Consider the following 14,950-nt stretch of genomic DNA (forward strand, 5'->3'; position numbering starts at 1 on the left):
TGTCCTTCGCGTTCAGTCTGCCTACACGACGTCATCAGGGTAGGGGACGCGCGGCGGTGAGGTGTCGCCCTATTCGGTTGAGAGCTACTGTGAGCAGCGATTTTTAAAAATTATTTATAAATTATAGGGTGCACGCAGAGCTTTCAAATTTCACTGGAATACCCACAAACACCACATCTACAGATCTGCTGCACCAGAATATGCCCATCGAAATCATTTCAGGGTCCCTTTAAGGCGAGAGTAAGCGTTGGTTCAGCGCCTCCGTACGCGGCTCGTCGTCCTAGAACATGGTGCTTCAGCCGCTGCATCAGTTGCAAAATTCACTAGCCAGAATAAAGGCCTTGCTAATTTTTTTTCCCCCTCTTAAAAAATGTTGCGCATCACCTCGTGCAGCACGGCGTCAGCGCCTCTTAGAGTCTACTTTCATGTCAGAGCAAAATATATAAAAAACACTTTGCTTTCGCCTCAAACAGCGCGATTTATCGTCATGTTTTTCACTGCGTCACGTCTATGTTTATTTTTCATTTTTGTTTAGCTGCCCTTAACAGGTAATTTCTAAAGCACCTAAATAGGCTTTTTACTTCAGGTATGCGTATGTAGGCGGAAGGCATTGTATACCTTATTTAATTTTGGTTTCCAGCGGTAATTTTAGTCCGACCGAAGCGCGCACAGAAGATTGAACTACTGGTAGCGTCGACGGCGCCGGCCCGATGCCCGTGTCGGACATCCGAAACCGCAAGGCCGACACACGTACACTGACCGCGTTCCGACGGACGAGAACGAGAGTGAGTGAAAGAGTGGGGGGAGCGGCAAGCATTGTGTATGCGAGTGCGCGAATGTGCGGTTGCTCTCGAGCGATATGCACGGACTGCGAGCATGTATAAGAGCGCTGTAAATAAGTTTTGTGCCTAATTATAGCCCTTTGTGTTTTTTTTTTTTACGAGGCCGTCCATTTGTCCACTATTTTGTGAAAGGTAACACGTCTATGTCCAACATTACGAGTAATTTCACGAGTCGCCAAGAGGAGAAAAGAAAGAAGCTGCTTCCAAGCCCAGCGCCAGTACAGTTGTTTAAGGTGAAGTGAATGCTTGCTGGTTGGTGGCCTTGGCCTGTGGACAGGCGCATCTATAATGGAAAAGGTGAGTCCTTTGTTCGACCTGCACGTACTCCCCGTCACCCTCAGCGGGAGACACTTGACGCCTGCGCTTGCAACCATTGGAACTGAAGACCAGATTTGTAATTTCTGCGGTGTGCTCAGGCCACCAGTAATCTCAAGTTCGAGCTTCGCGTGCGCCGGAGGTTCCGATCAGCCGTTGCCTAGCGCACAGGAGCCCAGCTGAGGCGCGTATTCAACTTCCGCAGGGAGGAGAGCTGCTCGCCGCAAGGCAACAGGCCCCCTATAGTTCACAAGTGACGTGTTTATTGCTGTCGTCCACCAGCGACAGACTGCAGTTCGAGGAATAATAAATGTACAAGACAAAGAGCCTCTAGCCGCACCACTGGTCTATCGCGGGTTTAATCCCATCTGCGATACAACAAATGTGGTCCGAGAGCGGACAATTGAAATTTTTGCCACAAGAAAGTGGAAATGAAAAGTTGGGAAGAAGTTATTCTGTTAGCTATCCACAGCCAGGGAAGAGGGCCCGGGGAGGCTGCTCTAATCTCCGCTGGGAAATCGCCGGTAAACATGAGATTTGCGGAATGACTTATTGGTTGTCAGGCTAGGGTTATGGGAGTTTGGGCTATTTTAAGGACATCGTGGGATTTTTCAATTGATCCTGATGTAGTCAAGCTTCCATTCAGGCCTCCGTAGAGGGCGAACACTCGCTCTTAGCCGAATGTACAACCCTCGGCCACCAAGTGCACTCGCATCTCCACTAAGCGATTAGATCCCCAGCAAGGACGACGACCCTGGTTCCCTTCTTTATGCGACACTCACAATCTCAGTAATCCCGTCCCGGGAACGCGCAAGAAGCAAGGCTCCGTTGCGCGCACAGGGTGTCAGGATCAATAGGCGCCGCTAACACGCTACTTCAGGAGTAGGGCTCCCTGCGGCAATGATGGATCTGTCTAGGTGACCACTGGGTCGGTTCGTGAGTGAGTCGACAATCATCGCAAAGTACGCGTGTCGGAGGATGCTAGCCGGACCTCCTGGCTGTAGACAGGATTGAGAAGCTGTATGCAGTGGACACGCCTGGCTGCTTTTCAAACTAAGGATCTGCTGCTCCTGCACGGCGGAGCGCGCCTTCTGCCACGTGCTGCAGGCCTCTGCTGCCTGCACTTCTGCTATGAACTCGGCGGGACGCTCCAACACCTTCTACTGGAATACCCCGGTCTTGCCTCACACGCTGCCTCATTGATGACATCGTACAGGTACAGGGGACAGTCCTGCGCCACAGAGGAAGACATCCTCTTCCCCCGCGGCTCTCTGCCGTCATGCATGCATTCCGGAGCTCGCTCCAGTTAGTCGCTCCGGCCTCACCAGTTGCTTTACCAGCCTCCAACTCACTCTTCGCCCGTCGTCGCTCTATCTCCATCTCCCCGTTAGTATCCTTTACATATCTCCCCTTCTCGCCCTCATTTGAGCCCTCTGTGGCTTCCCCTCCTCCAATTTCTTCGCCGGCCGAGCCTACGCTGCGCTGCTCACGTCATGCCCTGCACCTCCTCCCCTCTCGTCTTTTTTCCTTTCAATCCCCATCTCCCTTACCCCTGCCTGGTGCACTTGCGGTGACACCAGGCTTGGTGAATATATACATGCATAGGCGAATTTCCTTTCCTTACCGTATTATATCTTCCTGAGCCTGCAGGAAGAATATATACATGCTATAAGCAGTGACCTACGTTTCAGCTTCAGCTCTAAACACCTCAATAAGGCACAAAAACAAACACTAGTATTATACGTTCAAGAAAACAGAATGACATGCAGACTATGTAAAACAATACAAAGCGCAAAGCTAATACAAATGTGGTACTGGCGGATGTCTTAGCAAGGCGTTTTTAGAGGGCACGAAACCTCGAAAATCGTAGACGGGACTCAATAAGTCACAGCTCACTGGTTTCAGGGCTACCAAGGAGATGGATACGTACGGACGATGTCCTTTCCGTCGATGCCATATGGTAGGCAGCTGGGCAGCAGCAGAGTACAAACCATGCGCCCTTGGGCGCAATGTGGCGATCGGGCGCAAAACAATGTAACCCTTTACAGAGCGCGTGTGTTCAGCGGAATCATGGGTGAACTGAGGGTGCAGGGTGGTGATGTCCCCAACCTCCATGCTCGCGCACACTTCTGCTCTTTGGCACGCACGCATACAGCCACACATACACACACACACCAGCACAGCGGACGCTGGTCGTTGCGGAAACAGTCCGCCGTCAAGGCAAGAAGACAATGGAAGAGAGGCCGAACTCTTCAACAGAGTCCCGAGAAGCAATAAAAAAATAAATAACCTGCGCTTGAGCTGCATTGAGCAAAGGCGTGGCAATGTAGCGAATCTAGTGCCTGTGACGTGGTATAGCCCCATATAGATTTTAAAAAAGTTCGCGAAGAGATGACTCGAGCTTCGCCGCAATATAAATGTCATTTTAGAAACTTATGCGGGCCAAATGGATGCCATCTTGTATAGCAAATGCAGAACAAGGTTGGATACAGCGGTAAGCCATTGATTGGGAAAACATGGCCTTTCAAAGGCAAGCATAGCTCTCGCTATTTTCCACTCTCGGCGCTAGTGGAACGACGCTTCAAAAGAGGGTATCGACCTGTCCATGCTTCCATGCAGGGCTTGCTCTATGCATCGACTTCAGTCTGGAATGCCCCTCGCGGGACTTCAAGGCACGGTGATTCTTTCACCGTGCTACAAACCGTGTAGTGTTTCTCGGAATGGATGTTAACACTTTCCTGTACTGTTGGTTCTGAGTCGCCGCAGTTTCTTAGGTCCCAGTTTCGAAACTGCGCAGGGAAACGGATAAGGCAGGCCACTGAATTTGAAACTGGACCCACCAACTGTCACACGAACGTTTTCAAGCGTCCGCTTCGATTTTTTAGGTTCCACGCATCCCACGATCTCAAGCTACTGAGCTTGAGGTCGCCGGATCGAATCCTGGTCGCGGTTGCCATATCCTGATGTTGAAGAAGACAGCCGTTGACTCTGTGAAGTCAGTGCTCGTTAAAGAACCATAGGTGGTCGAAATTTACCCGGAGCCCACCATTACAGAGCTGTCTATTACGGCGCTCCTTAATTTTCTCCGTCTTTTTGCAGTACTTCTTTTACCCCATCCTTCACGGCGTTGTTCAGGTGTCTAGCGATACCAGAAAAACTTACCGCACGTTTCTCTGCCTCTTAATTTCAGCTGCTGAGCGCAAGGCCGCGGCACCTATGCGTTTTTGCGAAATGTAAAAACGCCCGCGTGCTGCGCGATGTCAGCGCCAGTCTAAGAACCCCTGACGGTCAAAATTAGTCCGGAGTCTTCCACTTCGGTGCCCCTCATAGCCCATGTGTATATTGGAAACATAAACCCGTACCATACCATATACTATACACCACGCCATACCATACCATACCATACCATACCATACCATACCATACCATACCATACCATACCATACCATACCATACCGTACTACTCCATACCATACCACTCCATACCATATACCACACCATACCACACCACACCATACCATACCATATCATACCATACCGTACCGTACCGTACCGTACCGTACCGTACCGTGCCATACCATACCATACCATACCATACCACACCACACCACACCATACCATACCATACCATACCATACCATACCATACCATATCATACCAAACCGTACCGTACCGTACCGTACCGTACCGTATCGTGCCATACCATACCATACCACACCACACCACACCACACTATACCATACCATACCATACCATACCATGCCATACCATACCATACCATGCCATGCAATACCATGCCATACCATACCCCATACTACTCCGTAACATACCACAACATACTACACTATCCTTCCACACCAACCATAACATACCGTCCCTTACCATATGCCTCACAAAAGCAACCCCCTAAAACGCTGCATGTGACTTGGCGAACTGACACACGTGGCGGTGCAGGTCAGCTCCTCGTCGCAGATGTCCGCAGAACACCAGCAGCCGAAGCCGTCAGAACACCAGCAGCCGGAGACGTCATCTCAGTTTGTCGACGCCGCTTGTGACTTCGAGGACAGCGTTGCGCCGGCGAGCGCGTCCAACCCGCGCTGCTTCCTGGACGTGACGGCGAGCGGCGCGTCGCTGGGCCGTCTCGAAATCGAACTACGCGCCGACGTGGTGCCGAAGACGGCCGAGAACTTCCGCCTCTTGTGCACGGGACAGCGCGGCTACGGGTACAAGGGCACCAGTTTCCACCGGATCGTCAAGGACTTCGTGTGCCAGGTACGCATTGGGAGGTGCAGGGCCTATGAATTCCGCTTAAAGCAGCGTGACGTGGCAGCTGCGCATATGTGAAGTGTATACAGTCTAACACGGATATGTCGAACTCGAAGTGGGTCGCGAAATGGTACAATGTATCTATAATTCGATATATAAAAAATGGCAATACATAAGCTTATCTCTAACCTAGAAGAGTGTCTACATTGCAGCCACTGTATTGACGCGCTTCTTGCAGCTGCGTGCCACCCGCCGGGGTGCTGGCAGGGTATCGCTCGCAAAGCGCTGCTAGGTCTATCCTGCTTCGCACCGAAGCTGCTCCGGGTGGTGCTTTGGAAATGTCCACTGCCTATCATGAAATGACTAACCCTGTTATCAATACACTGTAAATGGAATACTCGCTTTTTAAGACTAAGGCACAGTTGGTTGTCGCAACGCTTTCGGCAGCGAAGCACTCCACGCGAGCGCTGAGGCCAGGCTTTCGCCAAGTTAGCTTCACCGCATGACAGCGATGTGGCGTGGGAATGAGGCACCGAAGGCCGCCCTTGAGCTTACCCTTCGTTCACCTCGTCACGCGGTTTCTACAAAGCTAGCGCTGCCAGAAGATGCCCAAGGCAGCGCAGCTGATCAGTTTCCATGCGCGAAAAATGATAAAACAGTGCCATTAGGAGAAGGGCCTCTTGCAGGGGCGCGGTGCGCAGTTCGGTATACCGAGAAAGTGAAGAAATTGCAGTTCGACAGCAGCTCGACGCTCCTATACTTTTACACACGATCTTCAAGGGAACAGTCTGTGTGTTCAATAAAGCTAATAATTCGAAATATGCGGGTTTCATATATCAGGACTCGAAGTTACACTTCGTTACAACGAAGTCGAAAGGGTCTTCGGGCGAATTTAATGGGCGGGCGGGGTGACTATCTGCCCATGGTGTGACGAAAGGCCTACTAAGTACCACATAACCTGGGGTGCGAAGGCCCGAAACCAGTTAGGATCAATGGGAGGCCTCTGTGCTCCGCTCGGACCTAAACTCGGACCTAGAACAACAGCGGAAGCTGAATGCAAAGGCCAGACCGACGGCCAAGGCCACTGGAGTCTTGCGCTGAAGACACCACTTACTTTACTTTCTCTTCCAAACTTTATTCATTTTTGGTTAATAAATGTTCTTTTACTACTACTACTACTAGGACGGTTGACCAGACCTCTTGCGTGCTTATTGCAGGGCGGTGCGTTCGAGACCCCAGAGGGGAAGAAGTGCGGCCGTTCGGCGTACGAGCAGCGCTACTTCGAGGACGAAAACTTCATGCTGTCGCACACCGGGCCCGGACTGCTTTCGATGGCCAACGTGGGGCGCAACAGGAACGGTTCACAGTTCTTCATCATGCTCACCACGTGAGCCATCGCGGAACACTTCTTGGCTCTTGGCATAGCAGCGACGTCCGAGTTACCATGCTGTGTGCCCCGCAAGCAGTGGCAAAAGCAACAATCACGTGTAGTTATGGTTGAAACGTCATTTTTGTGTCAGAAAAATTAAGCTGGCAGGGATCTTTCAGCCCACGCTTGTTCTCTTGTTCTCGAAAGCACAGTGAAAGTTAAGACTGCCAACTATAAACCCGAGAACTGTGAACACACCCTGTATGCGAGACCAGTGCTGAAAAGATCAACTGCATTCAGTCTGGATTTAAAGCAGAACTGCAAGCATTTACATACATGTAGCGAGGCATTTTAATTCGGGAATGCATTTAACGGCTACATTTTTACCTTTATTTCTCCGCAGATTTCTCTTCGCCCCTCCGCACACACCAAAATAAAACGAGTATCTCCAGCTCAGCCACTGACATTTCCGCGTGCAGGGAGTCGAAAGAAATATCTACAAAATAAAAGATGGAAAGAATTGGCGCTTCGCAGAAGACACGTTCGCCTAAGCGATTGCTGCAGCATGGATACCCCAGTAATCCCTCCCTTTCAAATGGAATACAGGTCGTATAGAAGCTTATGCAAAGGACACTTGCTCGTGTAATAGATTGCAGTTTAGCGCCACAGTAACAACACCGTTGCTAAAAACTAGCTCTAATTTCGCATGGAGCGAAGCACAAGGAAAGCAAGGATTTATATAAAAGCCGCCAAACGAAAGATCTGCTCATGAACGCACAATATCCTCAAGAGATGCCCCAAAAAAGGCTGTCTGAAAACGTTGCAGCTTTTTATGCGTAATGAAAGCGCAGAGTGTCTTTCTTTGCGATGCATTCTTCGTTGCGTTCAAGCAGACGTAGCCTCCATCGCACTCGAAGCTTGTATAGTGTCGCTTTCATTGAGCAGCGCGCTTATTCATCCCTGCGGTGGGATAATTAATCCAGACGTAGCGCGGATTATAAAGCTTATTTATATTTAGCACGTTTCGAATCTAGACGCCACTGTTGTTACCTATAATTTGCCTCGTGGTGGAGATAAGTCAGGGATAATATTAGTGCGGAATCACTACTTTATGGGGTCAAACGCAACCATGAATCTTGTGGCTTGCCTGACCTTGAGGCTGCATAAATAAAATAAATATTGTCACTAGTGGGTTTCGAACCCGCGGCGTCGCGAACAGGTCAGCTTTTCTGGGCACTGCATGAGAGCACTATGCTATCGCCTCAGCCAATCACGACTCGTGTTGAAACTGCAACACACTCTCGCGCTGCGCATTGCACATCGTCGTTTTCGGCAACTTTCATCTGCGGCATGAACAGGGCAGACCCGGTTAACCTTAGTCTAACATTGTCGCCAGGCGTGCCGACGGCTCTGCAAAGCCGTAAGCCAACCAGGCTAAACACATGCTTCCGCACATCTATTAGGTTTATCTTCGTTAAAACCTCACCACCTCATTCACAGAGTAGCTGTTAAATGACCGTTCCCTGGCTTTAGCGCCGTTATTATTGTTATTATTATTATTATTATTATTATTATTATTATTAGTACCTCAGAGAGAGAGAGAGAGAACAACTTTTATTTAGAAAGCCTGCAGAGTCGGTTAGGCTCCCTCCAAGCAGGGAGGACAAGCTTTTACCGCGACGCGGCCACTACGTCAATCTCGTGCGTTGTGCTCCTTGAGGTCTTGTTACGTCCCTCGCTACTTCCGCGGGTTCGAGAGGGCCGCCGCCCCCTTCCTGGGGGTGCCGCCCCCCTCTCCTCGGTTTCGCTCGGGCGCTGCCTCTCGAGAGCTGCCGAGACCTGCTGGACGGCCTAGAGTTGTGTCTTATGATCACAGCTCCTCGTTGCAGCCTCTAGCTGCGGCGGGATCGTCGTCTTCTCGCTGGCTTCGCGCGGATTTACGCTACAGTCCCAAAGGATGTGAGCCGCGGTGGCTCTCTCCTTCGCGCACAGTCTGCATATGTCACTCGCGTACACACTCGGACACACGTGCTTAGCTAGCACCGGGGTGAGCAGGGACCCCGTCTGTAACTGTCTATATAACACAGCCTCCTTCCGGGTAAGCCCCGGGTGAGGTGGCGGCATAGTCTGTCTGTTCAGTCTGTACCATTTCACTATTTCGTTGAAGGTGGTCATCTTGTCCTTGGCACTGCGTCGCGACCAGGACTCCGAGTCGGCCGTACTTTCAGCCGCGCGGTTGGTTAGTCCTCGCGCGGCCGAGTTGGCCGTCTCGTTGTGGTTCACGTTTCCGCGTACCGACACGTCACTGCCCATGTGGGCAGGAAACCACTTGATCACCACAGGACTGTTGCGTCCGATGTCTTCGGCCTTGCGCAGTATGCGCGCGGCCTCACTACATACCCTACCCTTGGCGTAGTTCTTCACTGCCGTTCTAGAGTCACACAACACTGTAGTACATCTGGGGTCGGAAACGGCCAAGGCGATGGCCACCTCCTCCGCCCGGTGCGCTTCTCGAGTCCGGACGCTCACCGCGGTCTTCGTTGCACCCGTCGATGCCCCGACAACCACCGCCGCGTATGCGTCGGTGCTCCCTTGATACTCTGCCGCGTCCACGTAGGCGGCGCCTTCTTCTCTGGCGTGGAGGTCCACGAGAGCCCTGGTCCTCGCCAACCTCCGCTCCCTGTTGTGCTCGGGGTTCACGTTCTTCGGGATCGGGAAGACCCTGAGCTTTCTGTTGATGCTATCTGGTATAGGTACGTCTTTCTGCTGCTTGCCTTCCCTCGGTTCGAGGCCAAGGTCCCGCAGTATCTGTCTTCCGGTTCTCGTTTCGGAGAGACGCTCGAGTTGCGCCGTTCTCTGCGCTTCGGCTATTTCGTCCAGCGTGTTGTGGACTCCCAGCGCCATGAATTTTTCGGTGCTCGTGCTCCCGAGGAGACCGAGTGCCGCCTTATACGCCTTGCGTATGGTGGCGTCTATCTTGTTACGTTCACTCGGCCTCCAGTTGTGGAAGGCGGCCACGTACGTTATGTGGCTAACTGCGAAGGATTGAACGAGCCTAGTCAGGCTCTCCTCCTTCATCCCCGCTTTTCTGTTGGACACCCTCTTGATGAGTCTCATTGCCGCAGCCGCCTTGCCCGCGAGCTTGTTGACCGTTTCACCGTTGACTCGGTTTCGCTGGACGAGCAGCCCGAGTACCCGAATCTTCTCGACTTCCGGTATTACGCTCGTACTTGACTTCCATATTCTTTCTTTTCCTGCACGATCCTTTCGGGGGAATCACCAGCAGTTCTGACTTGGCCGGGGAGCAAACGAGTCCAGACCCGTCCAGCTGCTCCTCGATGGCGTTGACCGCTTCTTGCAGCGTTGTCTCGATGTGTCCGTCGCTTCCTCCCGGTACCCATAGCGTCACGTCGTCGGCGTAGATGGTGTGCCGGACTCCCGCAACTCTTTCTAGCCGGGTGGCCACCCCGATCATCACGAGGTTGAAGAGTAGCGGGGAGATCACTGACCCCTGCGGAGTTCCGACGCTGCCCAGCTTCTTCTCTTCGAGCTGTAGGTCTCCCGCACAGATTTCGGTGGTTCGTTCCGTCAGGAAGTCTTTGATGTACTGGTATGTCCTCCTGCCCATGTTTAGCCTGGATACTTGGGCCAGGATAGCCGAGTGCCTCACTTTATCAAAGGCGCTCTGCAAGTCCAGCCCGAGTACGGCTCTGTTGTCCTTGGTGCCCGTCGTATCGTCGATGATCTCGTTCTTCAGTAAGATCATGGCGTCTTGCGTCCCGAGTTTGTTCCGAAACCCGATGATGGAGTTTGGGTAAAGCTCCGATTCTTCCAGGTAACGCTGCCACCTGTTCATGAGAACGTGCTCGAGGACCTTTCCCACGCACGAAGTGAGTGAGATCGGCCTGAGGTTCTCTATGTTGGGCGGCCTGCCAGGCTTGGTACCTCAAATGCCCCTTGGTGTGGGGTATTACATGAGGGATGGGCATAATGTTCAAGTGAAGAGTGGTTCGATGGCAGTCTTGAAGGAATGTGGGTCGGAGTGGCGCACAGCGTCGACAGGCAGTTTGTTCCAGTCCCGAGCGGTCTGAACAAAAAACGAACGAAGATGTGCTGTGGTCTGTGCTGGGGGCGGATAGACGGCTTTAGGATGGCTGGTGCGGCTTGACTGTCGATGAAGTGGTAAGATTGCTGAAACATTGAGTGGCGTATGGTAGAATTTGTGAAAAAGGCACAGCCTGAAGATGCAGCGTCGCTTTTCAAGATTAGTAAGATTAGCCCGTGATTTGAGTGCAGTGACACTGGAATGATAGGAGTAGTCTGAGAAAATAAACCTTGCAGCGCGATTTTGTAGAGCTTCGAGGGTGTTAGAAAGATTAGCTTGATGGGGATCCCAGACTGAGCATGCGTATTCTATTTTAGGTCTGATAAATGTAAGATAAGTAAGTCTTCTGTAAGAGGACTGGGAGGAAAAATTAAAGGAGGAGGGCGTTGGTGTCTCCTGTGAGATGACGAAACGGAAAAGTCAAATAAAAAGAAAAATAGAAAGAAATCAAATAGCCTAAAAGAGGCTCGGCGAGAGGGGGGGGGGGGTCAAAAGGGCACCAGGATTACGCAACAAATGTAGCTGCTGCGCCGGTCAGACGCATCAATGAAAAAGCTTAATTGCGGAGAATTTTTTTAGGGAGAGTAAAGTGGGAGAGACCTGAGTGTACGGATTTATACTGGCTATCAATCCTGCGACTTGATAACTTCTCGGAGAGAACCTTAGAAGCATGTGCCTGTTAACCTCCTTTTTTCCTATTAGCAGGCAGTAAGCAGTTCTTAGCAATAATTCTTGGCAATATTAATTGCTCGTTCTGTGCCGCTCTTGACATCCCCTTTCCAGAAAGTTAATGCTGCGAAGACATTTTTCTCGTGTTTTATTGCTGCGACTGGCCTGCACCCTTCTCAGGCCAGAGCCTCCCACCTCAGGAAACGCACGATTGTCTATGGCTACTTCGCCGCGTGAAAAGTCGCACATTCCGTGCACACACTCTAGTCTATATATTAGCCGTCGATATGTAGAAGGCTTTCGACTACATTATCCCCGAAGAAATTACTGGGGCATATCCCAGCCCTCGTGTTCTCCGATGGGTCCGCCAATTCCTACGCGCTCTCGTCTTTGAACTACGGGGAATACGCCTGCACACGCCTACTGCTTGGACGGGGGTGTTCCTCAGGGCTCTATACTTCGACTCATCCTGTTCAACCTCGACATGGCACGCATGGCACGAAACCTTGAACGTGACATAACTGAACGTTTTGTTATCTGTGCAGATGACATTGCCTTTTGGACTGAGGCAGCGGACTACAACTCCCCATGAGATAAGCAAACAGAACTGCAAGCTGCGCTCAGTCAGCCTCGACTTTTCCCTTGTGTACCCCGAACTGAAGCTTGCACCTGAGAAAACGGAGTTTATTGCGATTGGAGCTAGGCCTTGATAGACCACACTATCATCTCTCTGTTTCTATCAGACCGTGTACGTTGACGACAAAACGAGGCACTATCCTTCTTCTTCGTGATCCCGTCTCCAGCACTAAGAGCTCTGGAGCATGGATTAAAGGCCACCTTGAAGCGCAGGCTTCACCTGATTACATGTATGTCTACGGTGCGGCCAGTCAGACAGCTTGTATTATACTCACATGAGCAGCAGCCATTAGCAAAACTATGTACGGCGCATCGGTGTACGACTACGCCTGATGGCATGAAGAGTGGCCTGCCCGCCACTCCTCTCTGGCGGCACTCGAAACGCCCACTCTATTACCACCTCTCTTAGATATTTTTAGCTATATATGACGACGGCACAAGGATTGCTGTTCTAAATTTTAACAAGGGATTGCACTCGACCACTGGGATCGCCGTCTGCCTGTTCCTGCAGATTTAACAGGGACGCTCCTACCCCATTGCAACACCCGTACATGAGTTTACATCGTTGTCGAGCTACCCATGCAACGCCGCCTTGCAGTCAAGTGAATAGCTTCTGATAAAGCTGATGACAAAAATGACATATATGTAGACGCATCTCTAAAGGCGCGGTTATACTCCGACGTAGCGCGCGCGCGGGCGAGAGCCGGTTGTGGTCGGATACGTCAGATCGGCGACGGTACGCCAGGCTCAGTTCGGGAGCTCTACACTCAAGCCGCTCCGACGCGAGGCAGCGCATGCGCAGAACGTTCTTCGTTCGAAAACCGGCTGGGAGAGGAGGCGAGTGGCGGAGGGGGTAGAGGGGAGGAGTGGCGTGGGAGGCGCGCGCGGTGCATTCTGGGTGGGCGGCTTCGGCGCGCTCTCGGCGCGGCCCGCGCGAAATGCAGCCGGTTGCATTCCGCGCCGGGCTCCGTCAGACCGCGCCGGAAGCGGCCGAACACGCTGGCGGTCGGGCGCCGCTGGAGTATAGAGGGTCGCGTTTCGCCGACGTGACGTCGCCGTGCCGCGCGCGCACGCGCGCGCGCGCTACGTCGGAGTATAACCGCGCCTTAACAGACGACATACTAGCGGCAGCCTAGGTTTCACCTACAGTACCCGTCTTTTAACGGTTCTGGTACTTGGTACGCCCCATGGGTTACTGGTACCGACGGTGAGGTTCTGGCGCTCCACGATTCCCTGAGACACTTTCAGTCGACTCATCCATCCCTTATGCGCGACACCTCACTCCGAATTAGACTCATCACAGACTGTCATGCCGCCAGACTTGAACTAAATCTACCTACCCCTTCGAGCTTAGCCACGACCAAGTCGCGACCAAGCTCTATCGCATCGTATGTTTGAAGAGCGTGGACATCACATTCGTGTCCTCTGGACTCTGGCCCACTCTGGTGCCGACATAAGGAATCAGACCGTTCACGAAGCGGCCAGGGAACGTCTACTTACCTTCATTCCTCCACTAGATACTCTTGACAAGGGCATTCCATATACGGCTTCAGAAGCTCCATGTGATGAGAAGAACATTGCCATCCTACATTTTCAATTAAATCACCTCAGGAACGCCAGTCGTCGCCGTCTTCATGGTACCACCCTTTAGGGTTTCCTCGATGACACTTCCAAGCTCTCTCGAGCGGACCAAGTTTTCATTAACAATAACAAGTTTTGTGCTAGTGCTGCCTCCATAAATGGCTGGCGCCCCATCGCCCACGACTGTCGCCGCCGATTCCACCCGACTACAGATTGCTGAAATGCTCGTACTAGTATATTAATTGCAAACCAGATCTATTTCACCTAATATGGCACTTCTCCTTGATCAAGGCAGGGACCCCTTGGCAACCAAATATGTCACACCCACAGACGCCAAGGACTTCAGCCAGCTGCTTTCTTTCGGCCTGCACAGCATAAAGGAGGACCTTGCAGCGTATGTTAGACAAAGCGGCCGTGTGCGAGGCGAGGCTTCTCACCCCACTTAGTGAGTTACTCATACGCCGTTTCCGTCTTGTAGCCGTATGACCTGGAACTGAACTATTACTTCATATAATGGATCCTCTTCTTCCCCATCCTCCAACCATGGCCACAGGCCTTCCACTGCCTTAATAAAAGCTCATTCATTCATTCATTCATTCATTCATTCATTCATTCATTCATTGTTTGGTCCTCCTTCGCACTGTATGTGACGGATATCACGAACTGTCTGTACATTTCCACTCGAACTAACAATGGCACCATTCCTTTTCATCTTACACTTAACGATTTGCAGGGCCGCGTTCATGGACGGAAGACACGTGGTGTTCGGCAAGGTCATCAAGGGCATGTCAGTCGTCAAGACCATGGCCACGTACGGGACGGTCAGCGGCAAGCCCACGGAAGAAGTGGTCATTGCCGACTGCGGAACGCTCTAACCGCGTGTATACTGTTCATACGACGGCCGCAGAGTTCGCGAAGTCAAGAGGCTCCTTGAACAATGTGTGTGCTTAATGTGGTAACGAGTATATTCCCCAGAATGACGCGCGTTTCAGTTGCGCGCTCAACAAGATTAAACGACGTCCTCCTTTTACGCAACACTTAATTTGGTTTTGCGTTGCTTACGTGTTACTGGAGACGTGCCCGTAATGAACAGTAAGTTCGTAGTCGAATAACCGTCTCCATTTTTTTTTTTCGTTAGTCACAGGTTTCATGATCTATCTAGCGACA

General features: G+C 51.6%; 1 protein-coding gene across 1 annotated transcript; it reads left to right on the forward strand.

Annotated features, from left to right (window-relative positions):
- Positions 1-836: 836 nt before the first annotated feature.
- LOC149342953 (peptidyl-prolyl cis-trans isomerase-like) lies at positions 837-14,667 on the forward strand. The gene is made up of 4 exons (XM_089545507.1): positions 837-1,139; positions 5,112-5,429; positions 6,641-6,810; positions 14,517-14,667. The coding sequence occupies exons 1-4, from the start codon at positions 1,131-1,133 to the stop codon at positions 14,656-14,658; spliced, it is 639 nt and encodes a 212-aa protein (XP_089401633.1). The 5' UTR covers positions 837-1,130; the 3' UTR covers positions 14,659-14,667.
- Positions 14,668-14,950: the final 283 nt, after the last annotated feature.

This window comes from Amblyomma mixtum, chromosome 5, assembly GCF_055824585.1.
Source record: "Amblyomma mixtum isolate Tamu chromosome 5, ASM5582458v1, whole genome shotgun sequence".
NCBI lineage: Eukaryota > Metazoa > Arthropoda > Arachnida > Ixodida > Ixodidae > Amblyomma > Amblyomma mixtum.

What these genes read in the sequence shown, in the direction of transcription:
- LOC149342953 (XM_089545507.1), top strand. An exon ending in TCAAGGACTTCGTGTGCCAG is followed by an intron (nt 5,430 to 6,640) that starts GTACGCATTGGG and finishes TGCTTATTGCAG; the next exon opens with GGCGGTGCGTTCGAGACCCC. An exon ending in TTCTTCATCATGCTCACCAC is followed by an intron (nt 6,811 to 14,516) that starts GTGAGCCATCGC and finishes AACGATTTGCAG; the next exon opens with GGCCGCGTTCATGGACGGAA.